The 14569-nt window shown below is 29.2% G+C and overlaps 1 protein-coding gene across 1 annotated transcript; it reads left to right on the top strand.

Moving 5' to 3' along the window:
* The first annotated feature begins 9426 nt into the window (after positions 1 to 9426).
* On the top strand, positions 9427 to 10296 carry LOC123207701. The gene has a single exon (XM_044625178.1). It carries the CDS (start codon positions 9598 to 9600, stop codon positions 10204 to 10206), a length of 609 nt encoding a protein of 202 aa, XP_044481113.1. The 5' UTR covers positions 9427 to 9597; the 3' UTR covers positions 10207 to 10296.
* The last annotated feature ends 4273 nt before the right edge of the window (positions 10297 to 14569 follow it).

Raw genomic sequence — 14569 nt, 5'->3', positions numbered from 1 at the left:
TGATTGTGGTCTTTGCCCCAAGGGTAACTTGAGTAAAGTGGAGCTACTTGAAGAAGACTTCTGAGAGTTTCTTAGGATTTTCACATGCTAGTAAAGCCTGAGGTCTCTAGTGACTATGATGTAGATCGATGTAAAAAAGTTATACCTTTGTGGTCACTTGTTTAATTGCATTTCAAAAGCTCTGAATGATTTGTTTGTTCACATTCATAACTTCTAGGCATGCCTCCTCTTCCTTTTGGAGAAAGATTTGATCCTTATATGGGTAGAGGTTCTAGACCTTAATGAGGAAGCCTACTATTCATCTTTAGTAGAAATAGTGGGTTATGTGTGTGAACTTATAGTCATTTTCCACTTTCACAAGAGTGTCGTATCTTGTAATTGTAAATTGATACAATTAATAAAATCATGATTTTAAGTGTTTCTTCTTGTAACTTCATTTATTGTCACCCTACTTGTAACTCCAAGTACTTTAAAATGTGAGACTTGACTGCCATGAAAATTTCAAGCTATATAATAAGTTTGGGGAGATCATGATGTCCCCAGTTTGTTAAGGATGTATTTGCAATGCATTGCATATAGACTTGTTTTCTCTTTGAGATAAAAGTTATCTTGCTACTTGTCGTTATCCATGTGGTCATGATGGCAATGAGTTAACTTCAAAATCACAATTGTAAGCTGTAAAACATATTGGAGTTCTACATTCTTCTTTTGAATATCCATCACCTTGACATGATTTCTTAGTTTGTGTGATGGCGATAGGTGATATGAGTTATGGTTATCACACCAAGTTGATAGCTTAAGTTAGTGTGCCCTCAATTAATGTGAATTATATCCCCTCGGGATGTTCCACATGTATGGTTGGAATATTGTTGGTATAAGTTGTCATTGTGTTGGAGTAGGTGCTTTAGAAACATATTTGAATATTCAAGTGACAATCTTTATTTATAAGTGTATATGTTTACACATATGTTTAGATAAATGTTCTTAGGTTGGCAAAACCATGATAAAGGGATCAATAGACAACTTGATCATGAGAATTATATGAGCACATATAATGGCCAATCTAAAACCTTTATAGCCTCAATATTATCATAACCTAGTGCAACAGATGAGTGCATGTGATCCTTAGACTTGAGACTACTAAAACATCTTATATATCAATTAACCTAGTTTGACACTAGTATAATGTAGTCTTTTTCGAAGAGCTATTAGAACTACAATGATTGGCTAGTCGAAAAGTATAGTAAGGCTATAGTGGATAAACAAATGATCATTACTCTCGAGTATGAGGGCAAATATCTCAATCCACCATTTGGTTATGAAAATGAACTAAAATTTATGGTCATAAAAGGAACGGGTTGGTGCTTGATCTAATGTTAATGTGATCGTTGCTTAATCAACCAAACATTTATGTCAAGGACAAATTGAAGTAGACACTATTAATGTGCTTGAGCCTGGATAAAATATTGGTTGATTAAAAGATTTGAATGCATGAAAAGCATACCATTGAAAGGCTATATCAATTAACGACGATGCTTGGTTAGGTGGTCATGTTGTCTTACTAGAAATCACTCATGATTTGTGTGATGATTAATTGTGAATTAATCATTAATATTATTCACTGTCAATATATAAAAGAAACTATAGGTCATACACGTAAGGGGTTATTTGCTACAACTTAAATCGTTCGGTTGTTAAATGCAAAGAATGAATCACCTTGGTTGGTGGATTTTGATTTCTAAAATTGTGCTTGAAAATATTTAAGAATAAATATTGAAAACATAATTATGGTATAATTAATTATATCGAGCCCAATTGATATAATTAAAGGGTTTAGGTCAATCATGTAAATAACCATAAGATTCAGGATAGAGTATATAAAAAAAGTATTATGATTATGTCATAAATTTATGTTATTTTTATAACCCAATAGAAGAGAGAGCCATTAGATACATATCTTTCTCTCCATGTTGCCTCTCTCTCTCTCTCCTTGGAAATAATTTTCTTCAAAATTTTTCACCAATCAAGAGATATACTCATACCATTTTCACATGCTAGCACTTGTGTGTCTCATTGTCATTGTAGAGCCCTTGTGTGGATGAGTAGAACCATGTAAAGCTAAAAGAAGCATTTTCAATCTAAGACAAATTTGGGGTGAATTCAAAGAGAAGAAACCTCAAAACACAAGCACGAAGGTTTCTGACCTTCTCTTTTTACATATATAATTAACTTTTTACCTTAGGATCAGATTTTTCGTGTTTTTATATTTAATTTTGCTATAAATTTATTGAAATTTTGTTTTATAAGGCATGTGAAAACTCTACAATGATATCAAGGTCGGCTTGCTGAATTATATAATTTTTTAATTAGTTTTTAATAATACCTTTTGAGTTCTCAATATTAATTTATTATTAATTTTTAGGATTCTTTATAATATTAATAATAAATAATTACTACATTTGGTTCCTATATTAATTTATTTTAATCTTTTAGTTTTTCTATAATATTAATAATAAGTAATTAATGCATTTGAGTTTCTCACATTGATAATATTAATAATAAATAAGTGATACCTTTGAGTTTTTCATATTAATTCTTTATCAATTATTAGGATTTTCTGTAATATTAATAATAAGTTTAGGTTACTCAGATTAATTCATTATTAATCATTTGACTTCTCATAATATTAATAATAAAAAATTAATACATTTGAGTTCTCCATATTAATAATAATTCATCCTTAGCTCTCTATAATATTAATAATAAATAATTAATACAATTTGGTTTCCCATATTAATTTATTATTAATCTTTTGTGTTCTCCATAATATTTAATTAATATGCTTGGATTTCCTATCTTTTATTAATAATTCTTTTTTATAAAATGGAACACCCATTCCATCCAGAGGAATGCTTGTTCTGGTCTTAATTATAATCATTCCTTTAACTTAAAACACCCATCCTAATCTAATTATTAAGTGTCAAACATTATATCCAGCACTCCCTCACTTAGATTATAATGTTAATGGATTTGTGTATATAACAAGTCTTTTTTCGTTGATCTTGTTATTATTGCCAATATTTCAAGAATTTATCAAATCAATGACAGTATTAGCTTTAAATCAAGATTTGTAATGATAAATTTGGAAATATAGCGCGCAATCAATCATGTTAAAACAAAATTTTTCTAACCATATTGCACTATTGTGGTATTGTGATTCATCCCAATATTCATGAATGTTACAAAGTTATAGTTTATCAACTTGTGTAAATGTTAGGTTCCTACTATTGGTGACTCAAAAGGCTTTAATCTCATTCTTAATGTTCTTTTTTTTATTTACCAAAGCTTGAGACAACGTTTATAGTATATAGGGGCCAATTAGTGAATCTTATATAGACAATTGTAATAATTCCATCATACATTAGTTGTCTTATGTATTCATATTGTAAGCTAATGTATCCAAACTTACCATTGTAATCTGACTAAATGTTGTAGACATAGTTACTTCATTATAATATGTAAAGGGATAATTGACATCGATTGTGACCATAACTTTATATCCAAAAGACCAACTTGTCACAAGGTTTGAAGTTGATATGAATTGTTTAGTCTTATGATGACATTAAGTTGCCCACTTGGTCAGCCCACCTAGATTGTATACACCTACAATAAGAAATATAGAAAAAGAAAGCTCAATGTACAAGAAAATTTTCAACCTTTTTATTAATATAAAAAAGGAATACAAAGCTTCTTGAAGGGAAATGTTTACACACAATTTCTTCACTATCTCCCTACCTTTCACAACGTTTATTTATAGGAAAATACAACTAGTAGATATCTCCCATTTTTAAACACCATCTAATAGCACTACTAGAGCATGTCTCAACCATTTCACCTCTTACATGTTGCTATCAAAGCTATAAACTTTGATTACACCATGAAATGTGTCACAAAATACCCAAAAATATTAAGGATACAATGCTTATGTTTTCTTGAACATTGAAAATATTCTACAAAATTCATGGAATGAACATTCCATATGTCTATAATATAATTCATGGAATGCCACATTCTATTCGTTTTATATGCTTCCAAGGTTCATGAAATGTCGGTTCCATCAATGGAACACCTACTCCATATAGAAAAACTTAAAAACAAGCTAGTTGCACCAAACCATTGTAGAAGGTTTCAAGTCATTTTGCTTTAAAATAACAAAAATTGAAATACTTATTCCAAACATTGATTTGTGGTCTTAAGTATGAATGTCTATTCATTGAATAGACATCCATTCTGATTTTAGTTATGCTCATTTCTTTAACTTGAAACACTCGTTCTAATCAAATTATTAAGTGTCAAACCTTAAATATTATTTTCATATTACTTGCGCCTTTTAATCCTATTCAATGTAAATTTTAACTTGTATAAATATTACAATCCACCATTATATCTCACACTCAAGATGATGAACCTTTTGGTTTATTAAAAGACAAAAAGGGAAAATTTTATCCTTTCATTTTATTCACTAGCAACTAACACCTTAAATTTCTTGATATAACCACTAATGGGCGGAGATTTTGGGATATGAAAGTAAATGCTGGAATCTTTAGTCAGAAAAGCATAAGAACCACTAGTGTTACCAAAGTGGTTTCTTCCACTGGATCAAAAGATTTAGAATTGTGACAATGGGTATTGCAGTTGTACCAAATTCCAAGTAATTGGAACACAAACAAGACGAGCTGAAAGAGATGGGGCAGTCCTGCAAAGACCCACCAAGGAAGATGTAAATAAGCATCTACAAAAGACAACATGAGCATGGAGACAAAGTTTCCACACACCTGAAGTTCTTTTGCAGACTTAAAGAAAAGTGAAAGTAACAAATTGTTCTTTTGCATTAGATCATTGACCCATTTCCCTTCTCTTCCTCTTTTATATATTCTTTCTCTAATGAGTATGTTTTTGGATGAAAGGGAAATCTGGGATCCTAAAGTCTCCATATATATATGTATTTGCATAGTTATTAAAGCATCATCACTCTTTTTCTTTTGGGGTTTCTTGCTTTTATGCCATTATCATTTGAAAGTGATGAATGAGGGAACCAAGGAGAAGTTTAATTTGGAGTATAAGCCTTCATGTGGAGGTGTTTTTGGTTATGCTCTTTTTGGTCAAAAAGAGAAATTGAAATTTAAAGCATAACTCACCCGACTAAACACAAGAATGTGAGCGATAGACATGGTGAATCAATTTTGAAGAAGGTGCTACCTGCTTTTGAGGATTCATGAGAGACTGGATCCGAGCCAACACTTTGTGCTTTTATTTATCAGAAAACAATAATGGTTCAGTTTCTGTCAGATTTTAGGCACCATCGAGCTATGTGTGTAAGCTTCATTAGTGACTAATCTACTATTAATATTGTATTTATTGATGTTAATACTGCTCCTTAAAGGAGGCCCAGCCCTTGGGAGGTCCCTTGCAGAATGTGGAGGCCCAGAAAATGGAAGCATAATCTAATGATTATGTTTTAATTTAAAATTTTGTATCAAGTGTACTAAAGAAGTGTTCATAATAATTTGCTGCATTTTGTCATATCAATCAATATCTACCATATTAATTTGTATAAATATATCAAATCTATAAGTGTAAAAATCGAAACTCATATTATATAAAATCAATTGACTTGTTTTAAGGTTCAATTTACTACACTTTATATACCATCACTTATATTATTTTTTATTTGATAATAAACTTTTTAGTCTCCAACACCCTCTTTTAAATGCAACCTTCATAGATTGTTAGACCCGTCGTTTGGTTGAATGCGTTGTCACTTGATATGGAAAAACATATTTGGTATATAAGTGTGAAGATTAAAACTCATATTACACAAAATTAATTAACTTATTTTAAAGTTCAATATATCATACTTTATATACCATTCTGCTTTTCATTGAATATAGGACATTTTGGTCTCTCACACAATCTAATGCCAAGGTCTTTGGTCATATAGAAGGGCTAAACAGGCTTTACATAACAAAATTGAGCCAATAAACAGTAAAGAGGCTCAAGCCCACAAACATATAGCAAAAGCACTGGACACAAAAGCAACTGCCCTTGATTATTGACGTGTTAATGTCTGATAATAAATAAAATGATTTTAAATTAAAAATTAAGTATAAAATTAAATTATCTAATCGCACTATTATACATCAATTAACACATGTAATCTTACTCATTACTACCCGGTGGGCCATTATTGATGAGGCACTAGATCAACAGAGTTATTAAATTAATTATGGTAAATTATTGTCTTTCATAATTTCAGCCCATTCATTTCAATAACTTGCCTTGCGTAATAATTATAATTATAATTATGGGTATTGTTAATTGGCTAAATCATAACGTTAAATTTGTGCAGTCTAGCAATCAATTACTAATAAAGGGTATCTATTTTGGGTATATAAATATGTATACATTTATTTATATAATTATATGATTAAATAATTTTGAATTAAAGATAAAATAATATATAATTATATGATAACATATATAAATATAATATTTATATATGTAAAATAAATACATATAATATTACTCTTAAACTAATGCCTTCCCAATATTCTATGTTTTTTTCTAAACTATTAGAAAACTTAAGAAAAAATAGTTTGATTTGTCTAAAGAAAATGAGAATTTCGTATGTTAGTGCATGAATTTTGTCCACAAATAAAATTATGACCAGACCGACGGACACGTGTAACGGAGGCGGCAACACTACTAGACTTATTTAAAGTTTCGCAATTTAATAACAACAAAATTAATAATTGTTATGCGTAATTTTATATATAAATAACATCATATTATTATATAATTAGATAATTAAAAATTAAAAATTAAATAATATCTAATCACAAAGAAACATGTTATAATTTATATATAAAAATCATTCATATAGTTTTATTATTAATTCAAATGCTATTACGATTCAATAAATCTATATGCATAACTTTATATATAAACAATGATATATTATTATATGATTAAGTATTATTTTATCTTTAATTTTTAATTATATTGTCTAATTATATAATGATACGTTATTATTTATACATAAAAATTATACATTTATTGTTAATTGGATTAGACCAAAAAAGGACCGGACCCAAAGCTTGAAATTTAGGTCCAGCCCATAAACCTTCCGAATTGGGTTGTAAGCCTAGATATTAAACCTATAAACCAGCACGATCCAGACCAATCATTGATGAAAGTTATATATATATATATGTATATATACGTATGTTTGTATGTATGTGTGTGTGTGTGTTGGTTGTTTCTTTTATATAAACAATTTAAATTTTCTCAATTTTTTAATTTTTATTTATAAATTTTTTAAACTTAATTCTTTCATTATATTTTTAATTTTATTTTCTAAAAACTCTCTAAATTTATAAATAATAATTTTTTATATTTATAATTTTATTTTTATTTTAATTTTATCATTACAAAATATTATAAATAAATCTAATATCAAATAAATTCAATTTATTTAGATAATTGAATGATATATATATATATATATATATATATATATATATATATATATATATATATATATATATATATATATATATATATATATATATATATGTTTGTAATTATAAAATATTAATTTATTTATATTATGTTATAATATTTTTTATCATATAACTATGGTATTTCTCCGTCACAAGTGAAGAATTATAAATAAAATATTTAGGATATTATTTTTTATTTTAATAATTAAAAAATAATTTATATTTAAATTTTTTAAAATTTGTTTAAATCGATCATATGAATTATCCTGATTAAGACTCAATTTGATTTGAAAGTCTATCATTGTGTGGGCCTATGACCCAACCTAAGCCATAACCCGATAAACTAAATCAGAGTTGGAGTTGGTATGACCCGACCTACAAACATGTGTAGTAGTTACAATTAATGCAATTTAGATTATCTATCACCTAAATACCGAAGGAAGCCTACTATAGTAAAAGTCTTAGACTTAGATTTTTCCAATCCAGAAAAGAAATTGTTTACAAATTTTCCCGGAGATTTTATAAAGCAATATGTTCCTTCTTAGGTTTCATAAATAACAACTAACCCCCTACCTTCATTATTCAATTAAGATTTTGCTATTCAATTTGTGGGATTAAGTGTAAAATATTAGGGTTGGAAATGAATCATCAAGCTGAGCCTGAACAAGGTTTAACTCGTTTTGGACTAAACTCAGTTTGAACTCGTCTAACTTACTCAATCATGTGTTATGTTCAGCTCATTAGGTAATTTTACTACTTGTTATGGCTCGCATTAGTTTGGGTTCATGTGCACTTGCTCGAGTTCGCACAAGATACTCATCTCAACTCTATTATTCGGCTCAACTTTAGGTTGCCATTTCAGGCTCCTTTTTTATTGCCAAACTTTTTGCATCCTTGGATATTGAAAATACACCCTTGAGATATGTTTGTTCAAATTAGTAAAGAAAAAAAAAATCAAATAAGTGAGAATTCATAAATGAAGTCTCGAAAACACTCTAAAAACAAGAGAAAGCAAAAGAACAAGAACCCATGTACCTGATTTGCTATTAAACACAACCCAAAATCGCAAACAAGTAACATGCAAAAATCAAACACGCCTAGATGAGTCGCAACCTCTTAGAAGAAATTTAAGTATTAGTTGTTCTGCAGATAACACATGAAGCATGTAAACTAGTACACTATTCTAATCAGCAGCGATAATTTGTTTATGTGGAAACGTCAACAGTGACAGAAAGAAAAGTAAATAGGAGCTTGTTGTTTTATCAATGATACTGTCTCATTATCGATAAGTCTGTCATTTTGTTGTCTTTGGTCATCTCATCTAACTAGAAAACTTGTCAATTTAGATTACACTTTGGCTTTGCAAGAATCGCAACTCACGAAGGTGGAGAAAAGAAAGAAGACCACATTATGCAAATTAGGTTACACACGAGATGACGTCATTTTTGGGGTAGGAATAAGTTATTCCACAAGCAAGCCATGCTCAGATCACAAGCTGAGCAAGATAAGCACCACTCACGTTTTGGCTTAGGCTAAGGTTCATTTTCATTTCAACTTCCCAACTTGTACTCGGGTTTGTGTTCATTGTCTCTGGTTTATATTTGAATTCATTTAAATCAAACTTATTTTGAGGTCAAACAAGTTTATTTTGAATTTAACCCTATAAAATATGTATATGTTAATTAATGGAAATCTAACATAACAGTGATTAGAAGAGGTAAATTGTTATATTTTATACCTGAATGGGAACTCTGTTGATTAATTAAACCCCAAAGGGAGCATTTAACTGAGAGAAGGAGGCAGTGAAAGTAACTTCTCATCTACCTAACTGATTCGAATTTATAAAAAGCATGTCCATGTCATCATTATGGTCTTCTTTTCCAACCGTATTTTCTAAGAAAGTTTTGTCACCGAAGTAATCAGAGTCATTTCCCTTTATCACAATTCACAAGTGAACTTTTCCTCTCTTGCTAAAAACATTGAAAGATTTCACCTTTATCTTTTAACTCTTCCTCATATCATAATCTAAACAGCCATGTACGGTTTAACGAAGCTAGGCACTGTGCTCACTATAGTATTTTCAGTCTCTCTTTTGGCGTTATTAGCCAATCTTCTTTATGTTTTATGGCGGAAGCAAGTTTTCCGGCGACGGAACAGCCCTGATATACCTCCAGGGGACCCGTTTTACAAATTTTCGTCATCGAAGGAGCAGCTTCTGTACTTTTTCTGCTTGAAGAACCAGTCCCGGATCGAACCCGCGGGAAACCCAACGGTTTCGGACCCGCCAGAGTCGGCGGCAGTGGTGGTGGCGGTTGACGATGATGACGTGGCGAATTGGCAGCTGGGGATGTACGGACCGTCGAGGGTTTTGTTCACTATTAGAGAAGAAGAGAGAGAAGGGACCGAGACGTCCGAAGCTGAGAATGATCAGAGAGCGAAGAGCAAAACGGTGCGTTTAGAGGGTGAGAGTGGTGCGGTTGTGGTAAAAGTGGCAGATGTTGGTGTTGATTATGACGATCCGACGCCGTTTTCCACTCCGTGTGCTTCGACTCCGTACTTCACACCTTCGCCGTCTCCCACTCACGTTAAGTACTCACCGGAAAACGACATGTCGTTTCTTAGTGTAGCAGTCTGTAGCGAGTAGAGTAAAAATAGCTACCTGGCTGTCCAGAAATATTGTCAATATATAAACTAATTAATTAATTAATTAATGTCCACAGAATTTTCTTTTTTAGATTTTAATGTTTATTGCTTTATCGTAGGACTATTAATTCCTTTTTTCGAAAAGAACCAAAGAAAATCCGCATCGAATTGTTAATCAGAATCCTGAAGAAATTGGAAATCCATTATGTTTCAATGAAATTACAGTTTGTCTGATTAATCGCCGGAGAGAATGGCGGCGCAGGCACGGGATGAGACCGCAAACGCTGGTGAGGGAGAGTGCTGGTCCTCCGTGGGTGACTTGGGAAGAGAAGAAGTAAGTGTCAGCATCAGACAAAAATATAAATAAGGCAAAAAAATATTTTATTATTAATTCAATAAAAGAATATATGATTTGATTGACTTTGTTTAATATTTAATAAAATATTCTTATTATTATGGTCAAATTTTACTCGATTTTAAATTTAGGTTCGGATAAGAGATTTAATCGGTAAAGATAACATTTAATATTTTATAATTTATTTAATCTTGAATGATTATTTTTACCTCAAACTTTAATTAAAAAATCATTTCAAAAAACAAAAATATTATTACTAAAAAATTTATAAATTTATTACCCATCTAATTCATAATTATAAAAGCTAAAAAAAAATATAAAAAATCACTGTTATGTTAGTCTTCGCTTGTTATAACCACAAGTGTCGCCCTCAACCAAATTTAACAAAATTTTTCATTAGTTTATTAAATTTGTTGGTAAAATTTATTTATTTATTTTTTTACAAAATTGTTAAAAAACTTTTTTTTTCAATATTAGAACTAAATAATAGTTTGTTCTCTAATTATTCACTTTTGGTTCATAATTATTAAAAAAAAAATTATTAAAGACTATTCCTCTCTCACTATAATTGTCCTTACGTCGTCATTAACCTCCCATGTAACTTCTTGTAATTATGTGATTTGGCCCTTATACTATCATCACTCTTTCAATATTACGCACAACTTTCTGATATCGTTGCTCTTGCTCACTCTCAACTTAATTTGGATTGTCAAATCTTGTTATATATTACTTTTCGTTTAAATCTATTATTGACGAACTTTATTTTGATTAGATCTTATCATTTAATGAAACAATAAATTCTTATCCTATAAGTTAAAAAAAAAAAACAATTTTTTCACTTTTTTGTTAAAATTAAATATTAATTTTATAATAAAAAATTATTTATATCATTTTATCAATATTATTTACACTCTTAATACAAATAAATTATCATTAAATACTTTTTTTTCTTTCTCTCTATCGTTTCATTATCTCAGTCTCTTTATCTTTTCGTGTGTTTTTGTCTTCAATTGAAAATTTTCCTTCGTTTGGATCTGATATATTATTTGCGTTACTTGGAATTCCAATCTCTTCTTTGTTTAATTTGTTTTCGTTTAAACGTACTTATTTGGTCGATGGAACCGGGATGAGGAGTAAGTAAGTGACTTTCTGTTTTGTTTGTTAATTAATAGACTTGATGTTCTGTTTCATTGATACAGAGCTTCGAAGATAGGGTCAGGTCAATGGCTAAGGGAGAATTGCAAACTTGTCGTCTTTCAATTGTTGTTCATTGTGCTTTCAGTGATCTTGCCAAGAAGAAGACTTTCCTCACCGCACTCTCTCTTTCTTCGGATCATACCATTTCTCATCCCAAACCAAAAAAGACTAAAAATTGAATAATCTGCACGTCGCACAACTCTGTATATTCATTATTCATTTCATGCTTAATATATCAGTTTAAGCAAGATTATGGACTAATATATGTGTATGCTTGACTTGGGGATGATTAGTTTATACATCTACTTCCCTGTGATAGATAATATTTGAATTGGTGTATATCTCTACAGGATCTTGCATAGGTAACTAGGGTGGATTCGGGTCAAGTTGAGCCTGAACACACCTTGGCTCGACTTTGATTGGAATAAAAAATGGTTAGACTCAAATTCAGTTGGAGTTCGTCGAGCCAAAATTAGATACGATTCGAGTTTAGCTCAAATAAAAAATAACTTAATTCGATTCGATTCAATTCAAGTTTGTCTTAATTTCATAGCTCGAATTAATTATTTGAATTTGTAGTTTGATTTAGCTCGAATTAATGGTTCGAATTGATGACTCGAATGTATGGTTCGGATTTATGATTCGAGTTCATGGTTTATTAACAAAATGATGTCGCTTTACTCAAATAATATTCAAAATTTCTTATTCAAGCCACATATTCGAGCCGAAATGAGTTGTGTTTTCAAATTGTTAATTTGAACTACTAAATTCGAGCTAAATTGAGTTACGAATTTGAACTACTAATTTGAGCCAGAAATTTGAATTGGATTCAAATTGAATTGAGTCAAACACCCTTAGCTCAAGTTCGATTCGAATTAAAAACAAGTCAAATCCTTTGATTCAAATTTTAATTAAACAAATTTAAGTTGAACTAAATCGAATCAAATTAACTTTTAAAATTAAACCGACTCTGATCATATCAAGGCCTATGGGTGACAGGGTGTACAATAATGGAACTAAGATTTTATTTGATAGTAGTAGTATTCATGGGTGACAGATTCATGATCGGTACAACTCTTAACAACATTGACGATGAATGTTATGACAAAAATTAATTTTAAATTAATTTTAAATTAAAATTAATATAAATTAAGAGTAAAAAAATCAATTTAATACAAATTTAGAGATATGTTATTTAATTTGAGGGTTTTCTCAAAAATAATTTATAAAAAAAAAAATTATTACATTTTTTATTACAGGATGATATTAGAAGGATTTGATAGGTTTCGCTTTCAATTACTATCGTAGGGAAAACGCAAGACTAGGTGGCAGTCAACTGATAGCCAAGTTGGATAGAGATCTTGCCACCTCAGAATATGGCAAATTTTTGTTCCAACTGTATTGGTGAGTATTAATAAGGCGTAGGTGAATGCATTAAATTGACCGAACACTTTTCTAGCCGTTAAAAGTTAAATCAATTAATACTAGCGATAATGATTGAAAAAGTTATTTATTTTGCTTTATATACCTATATAGTTATTTTTTTATATATAAATATAATTATTTTTTAAATTAATTATGTCATTAAAGAAAAAAAAATTATAAAATTTGAGATTGACGGGATGATTAATTGGATAGGTTGATCGGCCAATCAACCAATTTTTAAAAATAAATTGGTTGATAACTAATTTTTTAAAAATAAATTAGTTAGTTAGGTGTTTGACTGATTGACCAATTACTCAGCTAATTATTCGATCAACCATCTGGTTAACCTTCTCATCATCAAAGTTATTAAAAATTTTTACATTTTCATCTCATGTTATTGATTAGGTGAATTTTATGTCTTAATTGAATGAATTTTTATTTGATTGGATGAGTTTTAATTGAATGAATTTTAATTTTATGTTTTAGACTACATATATAAAATAAAAAAAAAGTGACTTAATATCCCAAAATAACAATTAAGATAAATAATGTATAGAGTAAAAAATAAAATCAAAATAATAAAAAAATTATAATCATACGAAAACAACTCTGGTGAGAGAAAAAGAAATTCTAAAATGTAAGAATATGATTGTTCACATTTAAATTAACGTTTATATAAATTATATTTAATTAAATTAATCTATACAAATAAAATTTATAATTTTGATTTATCTCTAACCTTTTACCAAAACCTTTAAATACAAGAACTCACGTTTAAAAGCGAAATTAACCAAGAAAGGTCATCATCAAATTCTTAAAATCAACCTTAACTTTTATTTGTGTTGATCTTTATTGTTACAATAATTGTACATTTTTGTTGTGTTAGTTTATTGTTAATGTATATATTATTATTTAGATATTTATTATTTATAAATGTTTAAATGATGTAATATGTGTGCATTCTGTGAAGGCATGCAATTTTCAGATTTAGAGTGATTAAATAGATCAAACAACAAAGAAACTTGATTAAATTCTCTCCACCATGTAATTTTTTTAACATGGATTTTTTCAGGTTTTTTTAATGAGGAGAGATACTTTTTTTTTTTAATTAAATTTTGCACCATTAGGGGATTTTTCATAAATTTGTTTAGGTGACCCATTTAAATTACTAAAGCCCCCTAACAATGCAAAAAATAAAAAATAAAATAAACAGGTTTCTAGCAATTTTTTCACATGTCAAAGTAACCAATCGTTCGATTGTTTCAAGTGGCTTTTCTTTAAAAAATTTATTTGAATCCAACATAAACACTTTTATTCTCTTAAATTCAAATTATATATACCTATCATTCAAGACTAATCCCTATTGTCAATTAACGCATAGAAAGTA

The sequence above is a fragment of the Mangifera indica genome, unplaced genomic scaffold (assembly GCF_011075055.1).
Source record: "Mangifera indica cultivar Alphonso unplaced genomic scaffold, CATAS_Mindica_2.1 Un_0095, whole genome shotgun sequence".
In the NCBI taxonomy this organism is placed as follows: Eukaryota; Viridiplantae; Streptophyta; class Magnoliopsida; order Sapindales; family Anacardiaceae; genus Mangifera; species Mangifera indica.
This window is presented reverse-complemented; position numbering and strand designations above follow the sequence as displayed.